The sequence below is a fragment of the Nesoenas mayeri genome (genome assembly GCF_963082525.1).
Source record: "Nesoenas mayeri genome assembly, chromosome: 8".
In the NCBI taxonomy this organism is placed as follows: Eukaryota; Metazoa; Chordata; class Aves; order Columbiformes; family Columbidae; genus Nesoenas; species Nesoenas mayeri.
The window spans coordinates 16402593-16429017 of record NC_137554.1 but is presented as its reverse complement, the minus strand read 5'-3'; the positions used below and the strand labels follow the sequence as shown (position 1 = coordinate 16429017).

General features: G+C 39.5%; 1 protein-coding gene across 1 annotated transcript; it reads left to right on the top strand.

Moving 5' to 3' along the window:
* The first annotated feature begins 684 nt into the window (after positions 1-684).
* On the top strand, positions 685-26407 carry WDR47 (WD repeat domain 47). The gene is made up of 15 exons (XM_080348936.1): positions 685-862; positions 6718-6884; positions 8442-8525; positions 9080-9164; positions 10769-11571; positions 13979-14105; positions 16137-16315; positions 16453-16710; positions 17398-17473; positions 18696-18853; positions 21597-21766; positions 22673-22843; positions 23219-23350; positions 24097-24315; positions 24972-26407. Exons 2-15 carry the CDS (start codon positions 6727-6729, stop codon positions 25112-25114), a joined length of 2763 nt encoding a protein of 920 aa, XP_080205062.1. The 5' UTR covers positions 685-862; positions 6718-6726; the 3' UTR covers positions 25115-26407.
* Positions 26408-26425: the final 18 nt, after the last annotated feature.

Sequence of the window (26425 nt, the reverse complement as noted above, 5' to 3'; positions counted from 1 at the left end):
GCCGCTGCAGGAGCGCGGGGAACGCGGCCCTGGCGGAGCGGGAGGCGGGCGGGCAGGCCGCGCCGGGCTTGCGCTGTGATTCGGGTGCCTCGGGGACGCTGGGGCGGGACGGGACGGCACCAGCGCACGCTCCCGGCTCGGTGACGGTTTTCACGGCAGAGAGCCGGGCGGCAGGAGGGGCCGGACGGAGAGCCTGGGGCACACCCCTTTGTGTGGGGACACCGAGTCACCTGCCGGCTGTCCCGCAGCACCCTCCCCGGGAGAAACCCGCTCCCTGCCCACCGACGAGGACCCACCGAGGCAGGGCCGACCCCGCCCGCGGGGGAGGCGCCGGGCGCTGGGAAAGCGGCGGGCGGAGCCCGATGCGCCGCTCCCCCAGGACAGGCTCGGAGCCGCCGCGGAGTTTCGCGGGAGGACGCCGGTGAGGCCGCACTTGCCGGGGCTGGCAGCTGCAGCGGCGGCCGCGCCCGCCCGGCCCTCGGTTACCTCAGCCTCGGGGCGCCGAGTGGGGGGCGCGGCCGGTCCCCGGCGGGCGGGGGCTCGCCCGCCGCTAACAAAGCGGGCTCCGCCCCAGCGCCGCGGCGGCCGCTGCCATCTGTCCCTCCCGCCCCCGCGGCGCGGGCGACGCCCAGGCGGGCCGGCCCCGACCCGCCCCCTTTGGCTTTCCACTCAGGCGGCGGCGCGGGGAGAGGAGGGTCCTGGTCGCTGTGCCGCGCCGCCGGGCAGGCAGCGGGCAGGGCGGGTGGCAGCCGCAGCGCCGAGCCGGCGAGACCCCGGCACCGGGCCCGGGCCTGCCCCGCAGCGAGGCCTGCCGCCATCTTCCCTCACGCCCCGCTGGTGAACGGGCCGCCGGGCCCTTCAGGTGAGTGTCGGAGGGCGGGGGGCCGCGCCGCGGAGGGGCCGGGAGCAGCCGGTGGGGAGGGGCCGGCGCCGGGGCCGGTACCGGGGCGGGCTGACCGCGCGAAGCGGCGGGGCAGCGGCTGCGGTCGCTCCGCCGTGAGGTGGGCGCTGCCCGGCGGCCTCACCGACCCTGGGGCCCCCTTGGCGAGAAGCCGCCCGCCTCCGCGCCCCGTCCATGGTGTGCGGGCACCGCCGTGCTGCTCGGGGCCCGACGCCGACCCCTGCCGAGGGGAGCATCACCCCGGCTGCCGGCGCGGCTACGCCCGGCCACCGCCGTCCCTTTGTTGTGGCGGTGCGGGCGGGCCGGGCCAGCCTGGCGCGGTGCTGCCCGGGCCCCGGCCCCCGGGCCGGCGAGGGCTGTGCCCGAGGGCTGTGCCCGGCCTCAGGGGCCGCTTCGCTGGAGCGTCGGCCCCTCTGCGGCCCTGCCCGCCGCTGGTGTCGAGCTGACATTCCCCTAATGCTAATTCTGGCTCGGCGCTGTATAATTAAACAGTGCGGTTGTTTCGAGGCCTTTCGCAAGCACAAGTGGATTTCGTGTGGAATTGCACATGAAGAGAAGAGAAAAAAAGATAAAAACTTGGAGCAAGTGTGGTGCTTTGTTGTGTCAAAATGCATTCGTTTCTGGTCTCTCTAACTTGTTTCGTTTTTTATTTTTCTGTATCCTATTTTCACTCTAGTGTGTTAGTATTGCATAATTTAATGTCACCTTTTTGGCATTCATGATGCAGAACGCTCTGTGTAAAGAGTGTGCATGTTGTAACAGGGACTGATGAATGCGAAGAGCTCTGCCAGTCACCTCTGAAGTGTGGTGAGATAAGGATTACTGGGGTAGCTCTAAAGCAACAGCTGATCTAAGCAGGGTGAAAAAATGGGTTAGAGGACAAGCCAGGGAAAAACCTGTGTGAGGAAGAAAAAGCCAGGATATAAGAGAACACTTATTTGCTGTGTGTTGGAGTAGAAAAAGGTTTCAGTCACAGAGTTGAACTATACAAAGTTTGGTGAAGGTTTTCTGTTAAAGTCTTAATATGTTCAGTGTAGTTCATTTGAAATAACAATTTGTGTGGTCTCTTAGGGTAAATGAGTGTCCATGAGTTGCACTAACTGTAGTGAGAACCAATTGTAATTAAAAATGTGACCTTTAGACTTGTTTTTGTAAATTCTTTTGATATAGAATAAGTGGAAGACGACTGAGTGCAGATCAGAAATGGAGCCATTAGGTAGTGACCAGGCCCCAAGTCACCCATGGGGTCTGTGTAGGCAGAACTCCAGAAGCCTCTGGGCAGCCCCTAGAGGTGTGTGTAAGTGACTGGGGAATGGATTAAAAGGTGAAATAACTTTATGCAAAACAGACAGCTTTTAAAATATGCATTGCCTCTTCACATGTGTTTTTTTCTGTGACATAGCTCACTAAGATGCTGAGAGTATGCATTGCAGCTGTCATTGAAGTCACTGAACCAAGACTTCTAATTAGTCATTGCCTCTCCCTTTAAACATATCACCGCTCTCTCAGTATGACACTTAAGATTTGAACTATTATATTTCTTTCTTGTATTTCTGAGTAGAGATTTTATATTCCTCTCCTGGGTTTGCGAATGCATATTGTGTACTATTGGCAAGTGATCTATTTCAGATGATAAGTAGCATAGGACTAGCACTTATTTTAGAATTTCACTATTTCTTGTTTTTCAGAATATTAAACCTTGCTTTAGCTTTCTATCATGTGAATGCATATGCATTTTAAATTTCTTCCAAGGGAGTTAAATGGTGCTTTGTTTAGTTTTTTAAGAATTGTTTTCTATTCTTATAACACTAAGAGAGGATTCTTGCTGTTGGCATGTTCTTAGAACATGAGTAAGAACAAAACAGGAGTGAAACCTCTCTGGAAAATTTAGGAGTAGGTAGTTTATATTGGAAAGAGCTTGTTTAAAGGACATCTTGTCCATTGAAGCTACAGAGAAAAGATGTTCAAGGTTTGTGACAAGAACTTGGTTTTTTTTATTCTTAGTGTAGCATTTTTAGGAGGAAAATAAATTTAAATGCAGACCTAGGGGAAGATGAGAAGGGGGAGTGAATAGGAGAAAGAAGGGAGACAGGTGTGCAAAAGTACTGTTCTGAAAAGACTGGGTAGGATAAAAAGGCTGTAGCAAAAACCTGGTTGGTAGAAGGCACCTGAAATATTAAGCTCTAATACTCATTTACTTTCGTTTATACCTCAAGCTAATGCTGTGCTTCAATCATTCTTGAGTATTAGCGCTTGAGCTGATCAGATTGTGACGTTATGTGCCATATGTGCTGGCAGAAAGCAATATAGTGGGATGGACCAATGATGCAGCTTGAGCTCTAATATTGAGTTTCCCTGCTGTTCTTTGCTTTTTAATTATTATTATTCCTTTTATTTATACATGCACAGAGCACTGAATGTCAGAAAAACTGATCTATTTCGCAGGTGTGATTTGCAAGCCTATGTATATTTGTAATTTCCTGATAGTGTTACTGTGCTGCTTATTATTTTTGTAAGAGAAATCTGAGCTCATCAGCCTAAAAAAATTGCCACTGAAGTGAAAACTTTCTCCAGTAGGTTTGCTGGCTTTTATAGCTGCTCGTACAATGGGAGTGTTGCTCTGACAGCAAATGTGCACTGTGTATTTTCATCATACTGTTAATGGACGAACTTATTGGTGTACTTCAAGAAGTTCAGCATGCAAACTATGTTTTGATATTATGTTTCTCTTAGCAGGACCCCAAAAGTGCTGTTACAAGTCCCATATCAAACATGAAGGGTGTTAGTAATCCTTTATCCTAATCTATATGGGAAATATAAAGTAAATGAAGTGTTAAAATTGGCACGGGCTTTATGTTCAGACAAACCTGTTCTTTAAAAACTACTATGGAAAATGGAAGACACCTTCTTGCAGATACTTGATTTTTACTTAATGTAGTTGTACTCTTAAGCAAAGTACTGTTAATTTTTCCATCAATAGAATAAATAAATAATTGAAGACACTCATTAAACTATCTATGTAGCATGGCTTCCTGCTTACACTTGAGTCCAGTAGACCCAGTTGAAGAAGGCTGGACTTGGTGTTCCTTTCTTCAAAGGGAGTCTCACTCTTTCTTCTGGTAGTTTTGTGGTGGTGAGTCTCAGTATAGCTTTGCCCAAGTTATACTTTGTCTTTTGGCAAGGAAGTTAATTTAATTTATATAAAAACCACCAGTGCCATAAAGCATAGTAAAAGAGAAATGCAAATACATTAGGTGAGGCTGGAAATCAAGATGTCATTGGTGAACTGCTGGTTAAATTTGTGTTTTGTGTTTCCTTCAGTGTGTAAGGGCAGGGCTGAGTTTTTTTCTGGGACTAAAAATCCATATCCAGTTGCCAAAAGGGGAAGTTGAGACAGTGCTAACACGTAAGGAAAAAACATCTTTCTACAAGTTGTGGCTTTGGATGTGTGTGTCTATCTGATTTCTTTCCTGTAGAAAAGCTTTCTGCAGACCACTTTTTTTTTTTGTTCCCTTTGACTTTTCTAGCTGAGAGTGGGTACATGGTTTCTGGGTGTGTCTTTCGTGAGACCCATCAAAATACTTGGTGATTGGAGTCTTCTGTGACTAAAATGAGAAGTAAACACAGCCATTTTTAAAAAGAAGTTAGGCCATTTCATCTGGCACAATTAGGTCTCTGTTGTTCCAGAAAAAACTACGCTGCTATAATTGAATGTTTTTCTAGTCAAATATTCTGGCAAAAACTTCCTTGGAAAAAAGTTGGCATAAAACTGAGGAAGATTAAAAACTTGAGGATTTATATGATGTAGTACAAAAAACCCTCTTATTAATGCCTAACATTTTGTATCCCTTCAAGTTCATTAGCATTGGCTTACGGTGAACATGAGAAGTTTCACTGGAGTATTTGTCTCTTCCCCTGTTCTCCAGTAAATAATTAATTTCTTGTTAATACTTTCTGGGTTTCTTACTTGGATTATTCAAACTCATTATATCTGTTCTTTGATTTCTTATTACGATTTTCTGTGCATCTGTGCTGATACGAGACAGATAACTAGCTCATGGACTCCATTTTTCCAAGGCCGATACCTGGAGGCTGTGTCATCTCTTCAGGTTGTCTTGGGAGCTGCATTACCCACACTTGGTTGTCTTTTAGCATCATAGTTGCTATATTTCCACATAAGTAAATGGTTGTGTGAGGGATTTAAGAAGTATTTTTCTTTCCTCTTTTGAATCAAAAGCGGGGAGCAGCTAGGATAACTATAACTTACTGCTGTGGACATCTTGCTCTGTATGGTCACCTCTCTTTATTTATTTTTCTGATCACTGTTATTCTATTGTCTCATCTTGTTCCACAGCCATTCATCACTGAGACTGGCTTCTTCTCTGTTCTCTGGTGCACTTCTGCCATCAGTTTAAATCAGGTTAAGACTTTGCTGCTGCCAGAAAGCAAAGCTGTGTCAGTTCCTTGTGTCAGCGTTAGTGCCATGGTGTCCATGGGTGAATCCTGTTTAACCTGTGCCCTGATCAGCAGATGTGTTTCTGGCTGGCCATGTAGCTCCAGTGCGGGTGCCAGGGAGTGTCTGGGGACATGTGACTGAATGCAGAGGGGAGAAGAGGGACCAACCCTTTCTGCATTGATGTGGGCTTCAATTGAATTTTTCCTGATGTGAAATTGCACTCTTGTAGCTGCCAGGGTTTTTTTGAGGAGCTCCTGATGAGGCAGTGCTACGTGGCTTGGCTATGTTATAGGGTTTCTCCCCACATCCCTGGATAGTTTCCAGCAGATCCACTTGGGAGCTACAGCTGTGAAGTCTTTTTAAGGTTGAGAAAAAAAAAAGGTAGAACAGCTTTTACTTTAAGTCAGATTTAAGGAACTGGGCAAGGCTAAGCCAGAAGCATAATTTATTTTAGGTTTCCTAAGAGAATACATGCTACAGGTTTAATATCCTTGAAGGAATTGTGTTGTGAAGGAGCTGGGATGTGGTATCCATGGGCGCTTCAAACAAGCTGACTGCTCCAGCCAGGGCCTGGGCCGGTCACTGCCCCACGCTCTGCTGGCTCAAGAGCTGCTTGGAGCCACTTCAGCACATGCGGTGGTGGAAAAGCAAACCCAGTGACAGAAGCGAGGGGGGGCTAAGGGAGGGCCAGGAGCCTGACTGAAGCCAAGGGAGAGGGACTGGCAGTCAGTGGGCAGACTGGCCTAGGCCACCTTGGGTTTGCAGCTTGAGAGTCTTCATAAGGCGTGTAGGCAGAAATAGCTGTCCTGATGAAAGAAGAATGAAAAGCCTTTGCTCAATTGCCATACATTCAAAAATCGCAAAGAGGAGAGAGAGGACTGAATTTGTAGTGTGCTGTGCTTTTTGTGTGTGTTAGAAACATTTCCGTTTATATGGAAGATCTCTAGATGACATACTAACTTTTTAATGTTCGTTTTTATGTTCTTATGTATGGTTTTATGTTCTTTGAACTTCACTGTTTGCATTTCAGATGGGAAAATTTTACATATTGCAGACTTGGTAACCACAATATTTTCACACTGCAGGAGGATTGATTTCTTTGCAGATTTGTTTATCAGGGCCCCTATATATGCATAAGACAGAAACAGAAAATATGCAGATGCATTGTTAGGTCTTAGTTCTGGCTTCATAATCAGCCTCTTAAACGCAGTTTCCTAATTTTGTCGATGTAATTTTTTGTAATGCTACAATATTTTGTCCAGTAAAACTATTTTTATTTTTTTAGTAGTCAATATTTGTTAACTGCACATAAAAGAATCTATTTATCATAGCTAAAATTCTGTTTTCTTTTTCCTTTTAGGCTGCCATCATGACAGCTGAAGAAACAGTGAATGTTAAAGAAGCTGAAATAATTAAACTAATACTAGATTTTCTAAACACAAGGAAACTTCATATCAGTATGCTGGCACTTGAGAAAGAAAGTGGGGTCATTAATGGCCTGTTCTCAGATGACATGCTTTTCCTAAGGTAGGACTTCTTTCTCTACTGCTTAAATACGACATCTATGAAAACATACAGTGGGACTGTGATTCATTGGGTAGCCCCATTCCACTGAACAGGAGGTCCTATGCCCTTATTTTATTCTGCTTCTTCCTGGTCTTAGTTCTCTGCTCCAGCCCTGTATTATGTTCCAGCTCTGAAGTTAATGAGCTCCTTCTTTAAGCCACTTAAAGTAACTGCGTAGGCAACATCAACATCGGTTTAGAGTTAAATTTTTTATTTACTTATTCATTCATTTTAACTTGGTTAGTTTTCTGGCATGCTGATGAATTAAAGTGGGAAGGAGTCTTAACAAGTGCCAGTGTCAGCAAAGGTTAAGTTGGGAAAAGCACATGAGCAGGAATGGGATGGGAGAGCAAGATGCTCTGTTGGCAGCAGTGATCTGTTACTTGTTTACTGTGTCACATGGAACTGAATGTGTAGTTTATTGACTTCTAAAATAAATTAGTTTTACAATAGTGCAAAGATCTAGGATGAGTGGAGTGGTTTCCAAAATATTATCTCTGTTTCAAAATAATACCTAGACTTAGCATAAACTTATCAATATGAAAGGGATCTCTGCTGTCATTAAGGCATGAGAGCTGGTGTGATTTACCATTCATGATACTGCCCTCAAAATGCACACTAGTTTTTTAGCATTACTGTTTTCTTTTTCATGCCAAAGGTAGTTAGCTCTGTAGAAGCATGAGAAAATAATTTATCCAGCTGCTCTTCAAGCGTTAAAAGTATATATTATCTCTGAACAAGATTTCTCACCTGGCTTCCCTTTTGATTGAAATTATGGATATTGGAATAAAACAAAAGGAGAATTGGAGAAAAATTGAAGTTGTTAATCTTATTCATTTGTCTCATTCTTAGATTAGTTGGAGTGTATGTCTAATGAGAAACTCAGCCCTTCCCTGTAGATCTGGGCATTTTATAGAGAGCTCTGTGTGTGATATGGGAGCATTAAGAAATTGAACTAATCCACATGTGCAGTGTAGCCCACTGGTCTTGGAGTTGGAGTTTGTACTGCTATAGTTCTTGCCAAGCTGTTCCTCTTAGTTCTTACTATGGTAGCTGTGTGTTCCCTCTCTTTGACACATACCCCCTGAAAACAGGCCCAGCAGTATTTATGCAATGAAAATTAACTCATTTTTAAGTTTACTTTCATTCTGCAAGATGTATTCATTGGATCAATATATTTATTCATACACTTCAATAATTTTTTTTAACTAAGAATTACAGGTAAAGTAAGAGATGCAGGATATTTTGTCTGTTTTGATGACTCTTTAAAAGAAATTAATATTTGTCCTTGTATGCAGTTATCTTTACAAAATACCGAGAAAGGACTTGGATGTTGCTCTTACTAGTCACTTCAGACAGTCATGTTGGTTTGTGTAAGAGGAATTAACTTCTCAAAGTAGGTTGATTGCCTGTTATATATCTGAATGACTGTTGTGTATTTAAATGAGCTGCTTACTTAGAAATAAGAGAGATGTTCGTGTCCAGTGAAATTAAAGAAGTGACTCTTTCTTTTACTAGGCAATTGATTCTTGATGGTCAGTGGGATGAGGTTCTTCAATTTATTCAGCCTCTTGAATGTATGGAAAAATTCGACAAGAAAAGGTAAAATAGAATGTATGTCAGAGTTCAGTTTTTTGAGTTGTGGAAAATACATTAATTTCTAAGTATTGCATATGAAAGCAGTAGTTTAAGATTTTCACCTTCGTTTGGACTAGTTGTTGTTTGGGTTTTTTTCCTAATCTGTATGCCATTCCTAAAGTGTGTGCATGTGTTTTCTAACTTAAACTATGAAAAATATCTGCACACAGTCTGTAACGAGTTTTCATTTGCCATACACTTTAGGAATATGGTGCATGTTGTACTATCTTTTTATAGCTGGCTGCTCTGTCATATTTCTATTTCTTAAAGGAGTATTTTTTTCTTATTAGCCTTCTAATATTTTTAATGTAGTTTTTCAGAAAGCAATCATTGAAAAAGACATTTTCTGTTTAAAAAGACTTTTGTGGTTACTCGTTTGTTAAAATTTGAGATCAGATTTCTTGTCATTGCAATTTCTATGCCTAACTCGAAAAGCAGCTGTAAAATACCCTTCTTGTCTCTAAAAGAATGTTTAGCTACTGGATCAAGATGTATGGTATTTCACTTCTCACCTGCAGATTTCGTTACATTATAATGAAGCAGAAGTTCTTGGAAGCCTTATGTGTAAACAATGCGATGTCAGCGGAAGATGAGCCTCAGCATGTAAGAATTGTCTCTGTTTTTGGAATTCTTTTGTTGTCAAGAAGCCTGTTGAGATATTCTGATTAAAGGCAAAATGGAAGCTCCCAACACCAGATGCACATGTCTTAGCTATTACCAAATGGCTTCATAAACAATGGAAAAAATAATTAGTATGCTTTGGAAATGAATGTAGCTCCCGGGTCTCAAATAGATTTTTATACACAAGGATTGCTCAAAACATAGCGGCATAAATGAGTGACGATATGCCATGTCTGTGGTCCTGATCCTGAGGTTTAGTTTATGCCATTATGCTGAAGTACAGGGTGCTTTTTTGTTTTCCAAAAATGCTCTGAAGCAAGCCTCAGAATCACAGAAGTTTATTGTCATGATAAGGACCGGGTGAAAGATTCCAGTTTGAATTAATCATAATTTCTGTTGCTATTAGAGAGAAAGGGCACAGTTGTTTCTTTGGAGGGAAAAGTTATGTACGCAAAGGACTGATTCAGTTACATGTACAAACAGCAGGGATTGTGAACTTATATTTTTTTTTCAATATGCAAAGAGACACCAACTCAAACTGACAAAGTGTGCAGATAAATGAAAAACCGTCATTAATTTCATAATGTTGATAATAACAAATTTCTAACACGAAAATGTTATTAAACTGAAAATAAAGAATGCCAGTAGTTTAAAGACAATTAGTTTCCTTTTCAAAACTTAAGTAATTCTCTGTCCCATTACACATATATTGTACTGCAGGGTCTTCTATTAACAATGTAGAGAAAGCTAGAAGTAAGTATTTATAGTTGTAAGGGGAAGGTGTACTATTCCTCTAATTACTTGATCTGTATACTGTTACTAGATAGCAGTAGAGAAAAAAAAAAAACAACACCACAGATTTATATCCTTTATTTTTTGTTCTGAATGTTGCCAAATGTTCTGGCATGTTGTGGCTAGGTCATGTGGGCAAGTGGGATTTGATTTTTTTTTTTTTTTTTTTTTTTAATCTTTGTGACTAAAAATACTAAGTTACATGTATTTAATGTGGTTCTTGGCTTTTAGCTATCAACAAGCTTTGTACTAAAGCCGTCTATTAATTTGGAGGTCTTCTGAGAACTCTTTGAACTTTTTAACATTTTTGATTGAAGAACAGAAAATCTGGATATAAAAGCCAGCTCAAAGTTGATAATCACTGGTAAAAAGAGACATCTATAAGGCTTTTATAACATATACCAAGAGCTTTTCATAGACAGAAAAAAGGGGAAAAAAAATCCATTGGCTTTGGGAATAATAGTGCCCTTCTGTGTTACAATAGAACTGAAGCCGCTTAGCTGAAGATTTAAAATTTTAAGCCTGCCAAACCTGCAGTGACATGAAAAAGTTCCGTAGATTTGTAGAGAATGGGGAGGGTGGGATTTTAAGTCAAAACATTAAAGAATTTGCCTCTAACTACATCTGCATCAGTGATTTCAGGCTCCAGATTGTATACCATTTTAATTACATATAGACAGTAATAAAGGAGTGGTGATCAAGAAATTCTGCTACTGCCTGTTTTTCTTCAGTTAACGTTTATTGTAGAGCCATATGTACTACAAACTACTCTGTTAATGTTAATATTTCTGTAGCTGGAGTTCACAATGCGAGAGGCTGTGCAGTGTCTCCACGCGCTGGAGGAGTATTGTCCGTCCAAGGAAGACTACAGCAAGCTGTGCCTGCTGCTCACGCTGCCTCGCCTCACCAACCACGCCGAGTTCAAGGACTGGAACCCCAGCACTGCACGTGTTCATTGCTTTGAAGAAGCCTGCGTCATGGTGGCAGAGTTTATTCCTGCCGACAGGAAACTGAGTGAAGCTGGCTTCAAAGCCAGTAACAATCGGTTATTTCAGCTGGTAATGAAGGGATTGCTTTATGAGTGTTGTGTGGAATTCTGCCAGAGTAAAGCAACAGGAGAAGAAATCACAGAAAGCGAAGTGTTGCTGGGCATTGATCTCTTGTGTGGGAATGGGTGTGATGACTTGGACCTGAGCTTATTATCATGGCTGCAGAATCTGCCAGCTACTGTTTTTTCTTGTGCTTTTGAACAAAAGATGCTTAATATTCACGTTGATAAACTCCTCAAGCCTACAAAAGCTGCATATGCTGATCTTTTGACGCCTCTTATCAGCAAACTTTCTCCTTATCCATCTTCCCCAATGAGACGGCCTCAGTCAGCAGATGCTTACATGACGCGCTCCTTAAACCCTGCCTTAGATGGGTTGTCGTGTGGATTAACAAATCATGATAAGCGCGTCACAGACCTTGGGACCAAAACTTCTCCAATGTCACACTCCTTTGCGAATTTCCATTACCCAGGAGTACAGAATCTCAGCCGAAGTCTCATGCTTGAGAATACTGAGTGTCACAGCATTTTTGAAGAGTCCCCTGAGCGGTAAGTGCAACTGTAGCTTTATTTTTAGTTTGACTTATGTTGTAGTTTATTTTACTGGGTTCTTACCTGCACTGTGAGTGTAATTGTAACAGTAAAACATGATTTGATTGTTTAAATTCTCTTGTAATTAAAACTCTGTATATGAGGTGGTTTTTGTCCTCTTACGTTTTCATGATCATAGTAAATTTTTGTATTTGTTCTTGAGCCTTATGGATTCAATCTGGACTTCCTGAAGCTTGAAATCCTAGCACAGAGCACAAATATGCGCTGATCATGAAATTGTCTAGCTAAGATTTATGTTCAGAATAGCAGTAACTTTCTTCATCCCTTTCTATCCTCAAGTGTCTGTAAATTTTGGTCCTGATACTGCAAATGATTAAGTATGCTTCAAAAATTTACATACAGAAATAGTCCCAGTGAAGTCAGTGGACCCTACTATATGGTGTCATTGTAGCATTCCTCAATCACTTAACGAGAGTAGTTCAGCTTAAATTGGAATAAGGCTGATGAATTGTTTTTTGATATTGGACTTGGGGACAGTTGGGTTATGATAGTGGTGAATGCTATTAGTAACTACTTTTAATGCAATGTAGGCTGCAAAACTGGCATCTCTCCTTCCTTAAGAACTAAAATCTGTATCAAAACTTTGCACTTTTTACCTTCTGAGAGCAAGGTTCTGGTAACTAGGAGAAATGGTACTCATCACTTAAGAGATTGTCATGATTTCGCTTGGCATTTATCTTGATAAGCAGTTCTGCCCCTTTCAAAATATTACGCCTGTGCCTCTCTAGGATGCAGCTGCCAGCATTTTTGACTCTTAGAACTGGGTGATTAACTATGACTGCACCTGGGTGCACTGGCCACCAGAGGACACTTTCAGAGCTGTGATGTTCAATCCTTGCTGCAGTTGGTGACATTATTATTTCTGCCTTACAGCAATATTCAGTATCTGGTGTTAACATAAAGAACAGCTGTAACTATACTTAATGAAAAGGAAACAAACACCATCATACTGATGTCAGTTCACCCGTAATAATGGAAGTTTTTGCGCTAATATACATCTTAATACATTCTCCTTAATCCACCTTAAATCTTTGGCTTTATCAGTCAACTGGTGTTCTTGTGGATAGCTCAAATCTTACAGAAATCTCTTGAGTTCCATTTTTAAAAAGTACACCTCCTGAATATACTAATGAACTATGAATCTTCTAATTTTGCTCATATGTATGCACAGACGTTAACATTTGTGCAGGTTGCCGAGGGACAAATGTTAAAACTGACTCTCAGAAGTGTTGGTTTGGGTTTTTTTTCCTTTTTCAGTTTATCTGTGCAGAATTATTCTAGTACACTAAAATAGTTATCTTGTGGGCTAAATAAAGTGGTAAAATGCTGTGGTTTTTCACTGTGTAGGTATCTGCATGTGATGTTAAGTGAAGTTGATACATTTTAACATGTTTTTTCATTAATTAGTACATCTCTTGAAAGTTATAATTAAATTAAGGGGTGAGACCCATAGCATTACGTTTTTCAGAAAAAAATCAAATTTCAGATTAAGTACCCAATTTCAGTGGCAATATTTGCAAAGGTGGAAGCTGAACTCTATGTAAAACTGGCCCTTGCTTCCTCCTGCACATGACGAAAATACGGTATTGCTTTTTTAAGTTGTCTTCAGCAAGCAATTACTTGTCTTTTAATCAGCTGAGTTACTTTTGTCATTATACACAAAAAGTGCAAAATTAGTTCTTAAAAAGCTTTGCTTTAAGTCACTGAGTAAAGGGGACTTTAAGTTAACAAAACCAAAGATGAGAATCCAAGGCTTTTAATGTGTTCTTCACACTTCCTGATTGCTAAAGCATTTTGAAAAGAGTTCCACGCAAAATTACAAGAATAACAAAAACTGATATAAACATCTTCCTATTTAGCACCTTCAGGAATGTTCAAGCTGATAGATGTTAAGTATGATTTGAATTTATATTGATAGTGGTATTCATACTAATATAGAAGACATTAGTCAGATAAGATATCTGATGCATTCCATGCACGTAGTTGCTTTGAAAACAGGAGATCTTGTATGACTCGCTAGTTAAAGGGTATGTAATTCCAGTGTTGGGATAGAAAATGTGGAATTTGGATATCCCAGGGTGGTAAGGCTTTTTTTTGGAAAATGTTGGGACAAAGTACACTGGCTGACTGTGCTTTTGGTTTGTTAGCAGTTTTGTTTAGTGTAACTCATTGCAAGTGGCATTTTTTTCCTAAGCACTATCTTCAGTTTTATGTGACTTAAGAAGTTTACATACTTCTGTTACCAGATTTTACTCTAGAAAGTTTTATTTCTCTACTTATCAGGGCATTTTGTGCTCTTAATTTTTCTCAATTGAGCTTTTCTTCTCTTCCATGTTGCTGCAAGAAGTGATACTCCTGTGGAGCCACAGCATCCCATCAGCAGTGAGACTTTGTGCCAGAGTTCAGTTACAGAAAATGAACCAGTTAATGGAGCACAGAGTCAGGGATCAGCCAAACAAGAGAAAAATGAGGTAGTGATTGTTTGTTTAAAATAATGAGGCCCTTTGAGCTGTGTTCTGATCGCTTCATAATGATCTGCTTTTGTGCTGAGAACTTCATGCATGACAATGGGTTGCTTTGAATGTTGTTTTTACTATAGTGAAAATACCATATTGCATCTTTTCTAAAAAAAACACTTTTTTTCCGTTGTATATAAAGTTCTGCTGTTGTCTGAATCTGTAATGCAGCTGATGATTGTGCCTTCTCCTATCAGCAGTGCTGCTAAGCTGTTGTGTAGATCTGAAAAAAAGGCTTTGCAGTACTCAAAGCCAGCAATGTTACAGTAAACAATGCTTAAGAATCTTCTTAGTGTTTTTGTGAGAAGTCTGGCATGTAGCCTGCAATTTTTGGTGTAAACACCAAGTTTCATAGGTCACTTTACATAATTTTGTCTAGGACACAGAGAAATAAAAATTGGATAATTCCCTGGTAAATTTATATTTGCTATTCCGAATACAATACCATAACTGTTTTTTGGGTTCATCTTTGAAGGCTTGTGTTTTGACTATCCTCTTTTTTTTTTTTTTCTCCTTAAGAGCAATAGGGAAAAATGAAATAATAGTTCTGTATAAAACAATGAAAACAGTTACCTGTTACATTCCATTTCCACAGTTTTAAATATCTGCCTCTTAATTCAGTAATGATTAATTATGTAGAGTATGTGGTCTGTTTGCAGACACCAGTTTGATTTTTCTTAAGTAAACTTTGTCTTGGCTTATGACATCTATATGGTACTGAAACCCAGTCTAGTCTTGACATGTCTGTATTCTTGTGGACTCTGGACACATGAGCGAGGCAGTGGGGCCACTGGAGGATTAACAAAGTCCTCCAAACTTGAGGACTTCACTCCCCTCAAGGACTTTGCTGAGTAACTTCTGTGCTGCAACAATGTGTGTGCACATTGGGAAGAATGGGGAGAGAAGAGAGCTTAGCTAGATGTGTGACAGAGCAAGCTTCAGAAGACTTAGAATTTATAGTAGCTAATGAAGACAGGAGATGCTGTGCTGTAGATAAAGACCTTGGCCAGACTATTATACACAAGTAAAAAAGAACGTAGTACCAAGTCAAATTTCACCTTGTTTTGTTTTCCAAATCCTGGTAGTATATGTGTATACCTGTGTGACTGAGAAATTAATTTAAGTTTCTTTTTGTAGCTTTATTTTTGCATTGTTTCTGGAGGTGTTGAGCCGTTGAGTCAGAAGCCACAGTTTATACAACAGAGCATCTGAGCAACATAGTTTAGGTTTAGGCATTGGATTCTGTATCACTATTACCCAAGCTAATGGATCAAAGGATTGAATGCAATTGCAACAACCAAGTATCAGCCATGGAAACAAGTATAGACAAGAATATGTCTGCTGCTTAGATGGTTTATAACCAGTGTCTGGGGAATACTTCACATACTGGAAATACAGAGAATGCTTTCTAGACTTCTGAAGATACTTTCAATTTAGAAACTCTGAAGTTATTTATCTTGGGTGGAGAACTTTTTACAAATGCAACTGAGCTAGGAAATCCATTATAAACCAAAAAAGGATTGTGTCAAGAGAACATAATTTGGGAGAAGTGAATCTGCCCTGCCGACTGATGGCAGGGAAGTGTCAAGGTGGCAGAAAATACTAAATTTCTAGTGAAAATACAACGTGGAATTTGGAATGTTGCTTACACTGTTTTCTGATTTTTTTTTTTTCCCCTCATTTTCAGTTACCAATCACATGTTTGTTTTGATACTAAGTAATACTTCCGAAATTTTGTAGGAGAGTCTTGTCATCTGAATTAAGGCAGAACTACTTCAAAAGTAGTTTGAATCAGGCTGGCAGCAATTTCCTTATTTTATATGTAAATTGTATCTGGGTTTAGGGAAGAATGAAGGCATTGCTCCTTAGAGGAAAATATGCTGGCCTGTTGATGCCTTTGTTGAATTCACAAACTAGAGTGAACATTTAGGTTAAATACCACAATTAACTATTTAATTTACGTTAGTAATTCTCATTTATTTTAAGCTTCGTGATTCAACAGAGCAGTTTCAGGAATACTACAGGCAAAGACTACGTTACCAGCAGCACTTGGAACAGAAAGAGCAACAGCGACAGTTGTACCAGCAAATGTTGTTGGAAGGAGGTGTAAATCAAGAAGATGGAGCTGACCAGCAACAGAATCTTACTGAACAGTTTCTTAACAGGTTGGGGGAGTTTTGTTGCTTCTCCCCTGACCCACTCCTATTCCTCTTCAGGTTCTCATAATAACATGTTTTGGTGGTCATTGTTTTGTTTTTGTTGTTTTGTTTGTTTGGTTTTTTCCCCTCTTGTCACTTACTAGATCTATACAGAAGCTGGGAGAATTAAATATGGGTATGGACAGTCTTGGCAATGATGTACAAACACTCAGCCAGCAATGCACCGGGAGCAAAGGGAATGCATCTACCAATCCAGCAAGTAACTTCACATCACCACCTTCAGATGCTGGTCAGAGGATAACAGCTGATAGTCAACATATTAATACAAGCACTCCGCAGAAGCGTGGGTCAGCTAGTCAGATACCCTTTCCTGAAGAGTCACCTGTGCAGGGGGGCCAAATGTAAGTTATATGAGACTGTTCAGGACTAGAAGGGTCCTTCTGGTTGCACTGTGGGAGTAGCTTTTTGTATTTATTTTTAGTTAACAAATGAATTTGTCACTGAATAGGGGTCTTTAACTCATGATCAGTGGTTTTTTATATAGTTTTGTAGGGATTATAAATTTTTTTTTTTTTTTCTAACAGCACACATGAGAGTGATTTGCCAGGGTTTACGTTTTATCCTTCCTTTCAATTTCAGATTTTTAAATTTAATTTTATGTGTAGTTCTTGTTTATTTTGTGTTCTATGTTTCTGAAAGCTTGTTTATTAAATCTGGACTAGATGGAGGGAGAGGCAGGATAGAGTAGGAATTGGATTTCATCTGCTAACTAAAGGTAGTGTTGACTTGAAAACAACCATTCTTCCCTGTATGTGTGTATATGTTTGTATATTATAGAATGAAAACAAGTATTTTTAACTTGCATTAACTTGTTCAATGCCTGGAGTTGCTGCAAAAACAGCAACTTTGTGTAAAGATTGTAGTTTAATGGTAAAGAATCAGATATACATAACACTTGTCCCCATAAATTAGTCAGTTCTGAGGATGACTGAAACTAACTGTAGTCCAAAAAATATTTATAAACAAATCTGTCCCTTCTCTTGTTTTTTCTGTCTTGTCAATTTAAACTCTTCACCAAATCAAAACAGTGTATCAGAACATGCTGTCACTCAGCCACAATTGGAAGACTCTTCAGGGAATTTATCTAGGACAAGAGGTGATGAGGTGAGCTTTCCTGTTGTCCTTTATAATTTGTGTTTTCACAAGATTCAATATTTAATCCTGAGTATGTGACATCTTCTCATGGTTAGCAGATACTTAGTTAATTTTGGTTGATGCAGTACCTACAGAATCACAGAACCATTGAGACTGAAAGAGACCTCTGGAGGCTGAGTCCAAAGCCACTGCTCAAAGCAGAGTCAACAAGTGCAGGCTGCTTGGGGCTAGGTCCAGTTGAGGTTTGAGTATCTGCAAGAATGGAGATGTCACAACCTCTGTGGACCACCTGTTCCCATGTCTGACCACACTCATAGCGTGTTCAAAACAATAAAAAAATTTAAATGGAATTTCCTATATTTCAGCTTGTGTCCATTGCCTCTTGTCCCTTCACTGGGCACCACTGATAAGAGTTTTGCTTGATCTTCTTTACTCCTGTTGGGTGTTTACATACATTGAGATTTACACTCACCCTGAAAAGCCTTCTGATCTCCAGCCCAAAAAGTTCCAGCTCTCTCAGCTTCTCCCTGTACAACAGAGGTTCCAGTGGGGTGACTTTAACAGCCATTGTTTTGTGTTCTCCAGATGGCAACTTCGATTGTTAGACTCCAGTCAGTATGGTCCAAATTCAGGGAAATAAACTTTGCAATAAGTACATTCCGGAGTTTCTGCATCAGATAAATGAAAAGCTGTTTTAGAAAGCTGATGATGGAGTCATCTGGAAGATGATGTAATAAAGCTTAGCATGATTTAATGATAACTTTGTGTTATCTACAGGGTGAAAAGCTGATCTTATGTTTAGTATTATATTTGTTTCATAAACTGTTTTTGAATTGGACTGTTTTCAGAAAAATGCAGCTTTGTTCCCCTTGCAAGTTTCACAGAGATCAAATGTGTTTATACAGAAATAAACTGTAATATGCTTTTGAGATGGGCTGTTTAGAAGAACTAAAGTTGTTGGAAGCCTGGAGGGAGAATGAGAAATGTTAATCTGACGTTAGCTGTTAGAGTGAGTTGAGGAAGAGAACTTTTTGAAGTATGCCATTCGTTGGCCTGGAGTTAGACATTGTTTTACAAATCTGTAATTTTAATGGTTTAGCCTGGTGCTGCTACTTATTGATAAATACTTGGATGCAACCATTTTACATTATTCAGCAGAACAGTCGTATCTACTTTTAAATGTCCGATTTTATGCTGAAGAACTGAATTTGACTGTTATCCTTCTACACAGGACGACAAATCAAAAAAACAGTTCATCTGCATTAATACCCTAGAAGACACACAAGCTGTTAGAGCTGTAGCCTTTCATCCCAGTGGGAGTTTATATGCTGTTGGCTCCAACTCTAAAACTTTGAGAGTTTGTGCCTATCCAGAAGTAATTGACCCAAGGTAAGAAAGCTTCTATTATGATTTCTTTTTCTGTATCATAGCACTTCTTTCTCCTGTGCCTACTCATATCTGTACATTGTTTTCCACAGATACTTTGGTTCCTTGACAGGAAAGGCAATATTTGTGGTTTACTGTGCACCTAGTCTTTTTTGTCTTCTTTTTACTTATTATTTTAATGGGGGGGATTTTTTTTTCACCTAAAAATAAATACTGACATCTCAAACATCTCCTTGTCTCTGCTCCAGATACGCAGAGTGACTGTATGTGGGACACCTTCCCAGTTTAGGATTCATGTTCAGGCTTCCAAAGTGTTCAAAAAGTAATCTGTGTTTTTTTAGTTTTCCTCCTTAACTGTCATTGGTAAGATAGCCTTTGAAGTTTAATTCCAAAATATTTATTTGCAATGTATAAAACAAGAAAAAAGTTGATTTGTCTGATGTACAGCAAATCAGCTTGTATTGAGTTTTCAAGCCCAAACAACCTCCTCTTGATTGGTAAACAGTGTAAAACATTTTCAGTGGAATGGACGCTTCCTTATTAACAAACTCTGCTCTCACACAACTTATTCAAACCACTGGAAAAGGTTAGATGGACTCTGCAGCCTTAGTCTCTAGTGCACGATTGGATCTGACAAGTGACATAGTGCATCTGGGTATGAAAGGAATACTGAGAGTTCTTTAATTCTGAACTTGGAATTCTTCCTCTTGATATTTTTTTTTCCTTTATGCTTACACTCTGCCATAAACATTTCATCATGGGAGGTACAAATAAGTAGCAAGATTATATGGTCTCAAAGATATCCTAATCTTTGTAACAGCCTGAGTCTAGACACACATTCAAAATTTTCCATGTTTTTTCAAAAAGCTATAGCTGTGTATTGAGTAAATAGCAGTTGTTTAACTGTACATCAACGTTTTGTCAGGGTTATTTTCTAAAATTGTCCTTCAACCTGATTCAGGACAGGTTGGTTTGTGCTTTTTCCTTTCTCTAGGGGTGTAATAGCGTGCTCTTTTCACATGTTTGAGATTAAACACTGATAGATACACATTACATTCCTGCAGTTGTTGCTCAAATAATCACGGTGCTTCCAATGCAGTTAATTGACAGCACCGGGTCTCTGGGCTGGTGTTCCCATGTCCTGCAAAGTCAGTGATTCTCAGCTGTTGCCTCCTCCTCTTAACAACCATTGTAAATCTGTTTAGGAAGCTCTGTATTATATGTCGAATGGTGATCTGATTTAGGCTAGTCTCACATGGATTTCCTCTCTGGCAACAAAATAGAATTAGCTTCCATGTAGATTTATTTTAGTATTCTACAGCCATGTTTATCTCAAAAGTTTTTAAACAGACTTAAATGTTTGTCTTCTATTTTTTCTCTCTGTCTCTTTGTTTGAGTATTTATACTAGTTTCTGAATTTTTCAACAGCAATGTGATTTGTTGAATTTCAGTTGTTGACGTTACTGGAGTGAATGTTGATGGAGTTGGACACAGCAGTACTTCATCTTAAGCGCTTGACTGCTTCCTGCTGTGGGAACAGACAAGTAACATTGTAGGAAATTAACTGATTGAAGTAGAAGTGTACATCAATGGGACTATTCCTTTTATTTCAGCCACATGTGAAGCTGATGTGGTTTCAGAAATATAGTATGTTTAGATGCTGTGAAGATTCCTGCATTAACATGTAATGGTGAATGTGCCTTTCTTGCACAGACAGCTGTATTAGATTTCGTAGCAGATGGGTGAAGCTTTGAGAGTCATCTTATTCAACAAATAATATCCAATGCACAACTCACAATGATAAACCTGTTGGAGGTTTTTCTTTTGCTGTATGGATTTTTTTGTTCTTGATTTAATGGCCAAAGAGGAGACAGTATTTAACTTAGGGCAGCAATTTTTTGTGTTTTCCCTAGTAGGGTTAACACAGAAGCATTTTTCTTGACCCTTTAACCACTTTAATTGCTTGATGAGTCCCACTCATTCTGACAGCAAGGATGACATAGACAGCTACTTTCTGGATAAAACAGCAGGCCTCAATTTTTGTTACAGCACTACTAGGCACAACAACAGCCCAAACTCAAGTATATGGAGCCCAGCCATATAATTGTGCTGTCACACAGAATACAATCCACAGTTAGGGATTATGTCTGCTGGGTGGGGAACTGGAAGAGAAACACCTTCCTGTACGCATACACAGAGGTTACACAGGCTTCTGCTTGCTGCCTTCAGGAATCTGGATTTTCCAACCTTGAGCTGTGCTGCTGTACTGCCTGCTGCCACAGCTAGTGCGTGTGCCTTAGGAGCTTTCTGGGCCTAGTGTTGCCCAAGTGAACTTAAGCATGTTCAGAAATGGCCACAGTGTCAAGATGGTGAATTATGAGGGATGTAGAGAGAAATCAAACCAATTGAGGACTCTGGGGATAAAATTTCTTTGTATGTAGCTAATAATTACTGTATTTTATCTGTATTGACCCTTTATAGATGAAGGTATTGTTCTGTTTTTTACATTCTTTTGTGTGTCCAATCTTAAATACCATGGGAGGATGAGGAACAACTGAGATGGAAAGAATCCTTTTGCCTTGTCTTAGATTGCATGTATATGTCTCAGTGCAAACAGTTATTCATGTTCAAACAGTATTTCATGTTAACCAAAATAGCAGAAAAACAGTATTTTCATTTTAGAGTACATTGTTTTCCTTACAAATAAAAGGAAATTGCATCTTTTTCTTCTCTCTGTTTTTTTCAGTGCTTATAATACTCCTAAACAACCTGTAGTTCGCTTCAAAAGGAACAAACATCATAAAGGATCAATCTACTGCGTAGCCTGGAGTCCCTGTGGACAGCTGTTAGCTACTGGTTCTAATGATAAATACGTGAAAGTACTGCCTTTTAATGCAGAAACTTGTAATGCAACAGGTACTGTATGTATTTAGCTTTAATAATTTATTTTCAATTATTTGTCCAGTATTTGGCAAATCCATTCAAATTACATTGATTATGTAGTTAATAGGTTTTGTTATTTTATTCTCGTAGTTGATTAACTTAGTCTCTCTTCCTTTTCACCATCAGTATAGTCTCTGTCCAGCAAAGAGCCACCAAGGGATTGAAAATTATCTTGTGGTTTTGTTTGGGGTTTTTGTTTGTTTGCATTCAGGTTTTGTTTTGCCATACTCACTGGTATTGTGCTGTCTTCTGGTTGGCTTTTATTTTTTTAATTCAGATATGGTAAAACAACCAGCTGTTCTTACCCAACTCTGGTTCTTGACTGTCAGTAGAATTTATTTCCACTTCAGTTCCCCTTTTTCTTGCCTAGTTCTGTCATCTTTTACCCCATTTTAGAAGTCCAAGGCTTCTCCCCCAGTAAATAATTATTTTCCATGCCCAACCCTCCTAATCAATACACTGAATATGGCTCTTTTCTGTTTTGAACTTAGGCTACTTTGCCTTATGTGGTTCAATGTTCTCAGTGATCCTTCCCTGCTGGCAGAGAAAGCCTTTTGGTTTACAGTAGTTTACAACAAGAAATAAATATCCTCTGTTAACCTCGGCTGCAATTGGCTATGGAGATGACCCATATACCTCTTGCAAAGCTTTAGGAACTGTAAGAAACTCAAACAACAGTCAATAGAAATAAGATTCTTATGTTTTTTATTCGAACTCTAGTAACTGAAACAGTGTGTTCTATGGAAAGTGCACAACCATGTTTATACTCGGTAGTATACCCACCCTTGCCTAAAATATTCTGCATTATCATGGTAGTTGCTGGAAAGATTGCAGGACTAACAGTGCTAAGCAAAGTATGCCTCACTTTGTTCCTTTTAGGACCAGATTTGGAGTTCAGCATGCATGATGGGACAATCAGAGACCTTGCTTTTATGGAAGGCCCGGAAAGTGGTGGTGCTATTTTAATAAGTGCTGGAGCAGGGGACTGTAATATTTACACAACAGACTGCCAGCGAGGACAGGGCCTGCATGCTCTAAGTGGTCACACTGGTATGTATGTTGTTGCTTCTCTCTTGCACTTTTAAAGCCTGCATTGTCTTATTACAAAGTTGTTTGTTTGGGGTTTTTTTTTAATGTCTTCATGTTTTTCTTTCTAGCAAGACTTCTCTCCCAGCTGCTCTTGAGATATATTGGGTAGAGGGTGTTTGTTTTTAAATTTATTGGCTGTTAATTTAATGGAGAGAGTGCATGCATCATTCCAGAGAAAATGCAAAGCTGGGCATTGCCTTACACTGTTGGTATTGCAATGTGCACATTTTCCATAGACTTTTAAATATCTGAATGCAAAAATATCATCAGAACTGTAATATTTCATTATTTGATTAATGGTGTTTAATCAAATAAAACAAGTTGTCTTGTTCATAGGTCATATTCTAGCACTTTATACATGGAGTGGCTGGATGATTGCATCTGGATCCCAAGACAAGACTGTCAGATTCTGGGATCTGAGAGTGCCAAGCTGTGTTCGTGTTGTGGGAACAACGTTTCATGGAACAGGTACGACTTGTCATTGTGCTTCTAATCATCCTTGCATAAAAATATATTTTTAAAATGTCTAAGTAGTAGAGAGTGAATTTAAGGGGCCTTTTGTAGCACAGAATAGAGGCTTGGCTTTAAAAGGAAGTTGTAAGGATATCTTTACCCGTGTGTTTTGTTTGGTTTGGGTTTTTTTCGAGTAGCATCTCCTTTCAAAAGTTGGCTAGTTTTTTGCCTTGTGACTTTCAAATAGACACTTCCAAGTACATTAAAATAAAACAAGATGCAAGACTGTTTCAGAATCGAAGGGGTGGGACAGTGCAGCTGTTTTTGCAAGTTCTCAACATACTCTGTAGAAATCTGCAGAAGGATTCTTAAGAACCACTTGGGTTCAGATATGTTTCTTGAAACCTTTGGGGAGGGGGCAATAAATTAGAAGGTGGGGAATTTTTTGCCTTATTCTGCATTATTTCATAAACAGTGATTTTCTTTCCTGTGATGAAACACAGTTTTTCTCACACAGCTTTAATAGTGGCTTTGCTGCTATTGCAATGTGACCTATGGCTTCAAAGTTTTAAGTGCTAGAATACAAAAATTTTGGTATTTTAAGATAACAGTAGCTAGGTACGTTCACTTTAAATGTAAGGCCAGCATTCAGTATTCTTATACAATGTAGAGTCTTGTTTTAAAAAAAAAAAAGGTTGGCTGTTTGCACAAATATACGTACATATAATGTGTGTTTGCTTGGGTTTTTTTTAATCCTGTAGGAAGTGCTGTAGCCTCCGTAGCTGTTGATCCTAGTGGTCGTCTCCTGGCTACGGGACAAGAGGACTCCAGCTGTATGCTGTACGATATTCGGGGAGGACGGATGGTGCAGAGCTACCATCCTCATTCCAGCGATGTCCGTTCGGTTCGCTTCTCTCCAGGGGCACACTACTTGCTCACAGGATCGTATGACATGAAAATAAAGGTGACAGACTTGCAAGGTAATGTACCACAAGAGATACGAGGTTAATTTTCAGTTTTATGCTTTTAATATTGAAGTTGTAAGAGAACTTGGTTCAAAGATCAAGATTTAGTTTAAAAGGGGAAAAACTAGTAGAGCTTTGAAGGATTTGAAATGTATATAAAATGATTGTTCACAATTGGCTAGTTGTGTTGCTAAGATCATAGGCTACCTTGGGTTTGGGAGGGGTCTGATTGTGATAGAAGAACTAATTAACACTGTTGCCTGATGAGGTGGCCATTGCTTTTGGGCAGCATTCATAAAATTGACCCTTAAAAAAAAAGGGAAAAAGTATAATAATAATAATAATAATAATAATGCTTATTTTTATTGAGAAGAGTTAAGAACGAAGAAGATTCAGTTATATTTAATTAACTTGATTTTCTTGAACTATTGAACTTTGATTACATTGTTTAAAAATGGTGAATACCTGTATTTTAAAGTTGTGCTGTATTCAGTAATGCCTAAAAAACAAAGCACTGAGGCCTTGCGTTATGCCCTGCATGTGAGAGTTGTCAAGTATGCTCTGTAAGGTGAAATACATGTGAGCTTTACTAAACAAACAGGTGGGGGGAAAAAAAGGAGCTGGAATATAAATTAGTGAAATGACTAATGATTTCTGTTCCTCTGCCATAGGGGACCTCACGAAGCAGCTTCCTCTCATGGTGGTAGGAGAGCACAAGGACAAAGTTATTCAGTGTAGGTGGCACACACAAGATCTTTCCTTCTTGTCCTCTTCTGCAGACAGAACTGTAACGCTTTGGACCTACAATGGCTAGAGTGCAAACAAGGTGACCTATGCAGCTAAAGCACAGAGACCTGAGACTACAGAACTGTAAAAACAAAGTAATAATCATTAGGCATTGAGAGAGCAGCAGTTGAGCAGGAGAGTGTCTTATGAAGAGGAGGGGCACTTGTCACAGATTTTTGTGGTTTCTAGGAGGTCTTGGTGTTTTCAGTATATTCTTTTGCAGTGCTTTCAGTCTTCCATGTGAACTCATGCCGCTGTGACCTATTGTAGTCTTGTTGCCAAAGTCTATGAGGAGAACTCTTACGTTGTCGATGTGCACTCAAAGTAACATGAATGACATGTTTACAGTTTGGTATTAATTGCATTCCTTGGTCTTTGCCTCAATGAGAATTTTATATAGAAACTTAAATTGAACAACACTTTAATTGAGCCTGTATGTAACTAGTTAGACACACATAAAAGGTAAATTACTTCCACTGTTTTTCAGATTTATTATATTCATCACTTCTCAGCAAGAGGTCAAACTTTATAACATCTCCACAATTTCAACTTTTTTAGTAATAAATTCTAAACTTTAACGGTGACTAGGCAGTAACCACATCTTGATTATGGTCCATTATATAGTGTGGGTTTTTTTTTTTTTCTTTCTTTTCATCTAAACTGGGGAAAATGTTGCTGGTTTTACTATGTGACATTGTTTTGAACAAGCTAACATGTTGGAGGGGGGAAAAAAGTAAAATATTGATTTTTTTTTTCTAATTTTTTTTTAATATCCTGTAGAAACATACAATATTTTACTTTTTGAATGCAACAGAATACCTCTGTGTATAATGTACTGTAGAAAAGAGTGGATTGGCAGCAGTTGTCACAGTGAGTTTAATGGCTACCAGTTTTTCGGGTAAAAGGGATACCATTAATGCTATAATAGAAACCAGCATGGCTTAAAATGCTATGTCTGCATGATAATTTAAGAGTTGTTTCAATTCCCAGTTCAGAAGCTTATCTGAATTTTATTTCTTGCACTGGTTATGTATGGGGAAATTGCAGTTTTATTTCTACAAAACTTTAGATTCTAATGTTTATGTATTGTTATATTTTCATATTGTACAGTTCCTTTTACTTTTTAAAATATAAACCTTATCTATTAGGTTATTTATTTATTTGATCTGTGGTTAAGTTTTGGATTCTCTTGGTTACTAAATTATATGTGCACTGTAGCAAGCATTTTTAACTATCGTATAAAAGTGGAAGGGTAACTATGGAAGTGTTATCTGTGCTATAATCTCAATAAAGACCTCCAACACCTGCAGCTGTCTCAGCTGTTATTTTGAATTCTGGG

Excerpts from the sequence above, each read along its gene's own strand:
- WDR47 (XM_080348936.1), top strand. The coding sequence starts at position 6,727 with ATGACAGCTGAAGAAACAGTGAATGTTAAAGAAGCTGAAATAATTAAA. Across the intron at positions 9,165-10,768 it reads CGGAAGATGAGCCTCAGCAT|CTGGAGTTCACAATGCGAGA; the intron begins GTAAGAATTGTC and ends ATATTTCTGTAG. Across the intron at positions 22,844-23,218 it reads TGCTCTAAGTGGTCACACTG|GTCATATTCTAGCACTTTAT; the intron begins GTATGTATGTTG and ends TCTTGTTCATAG.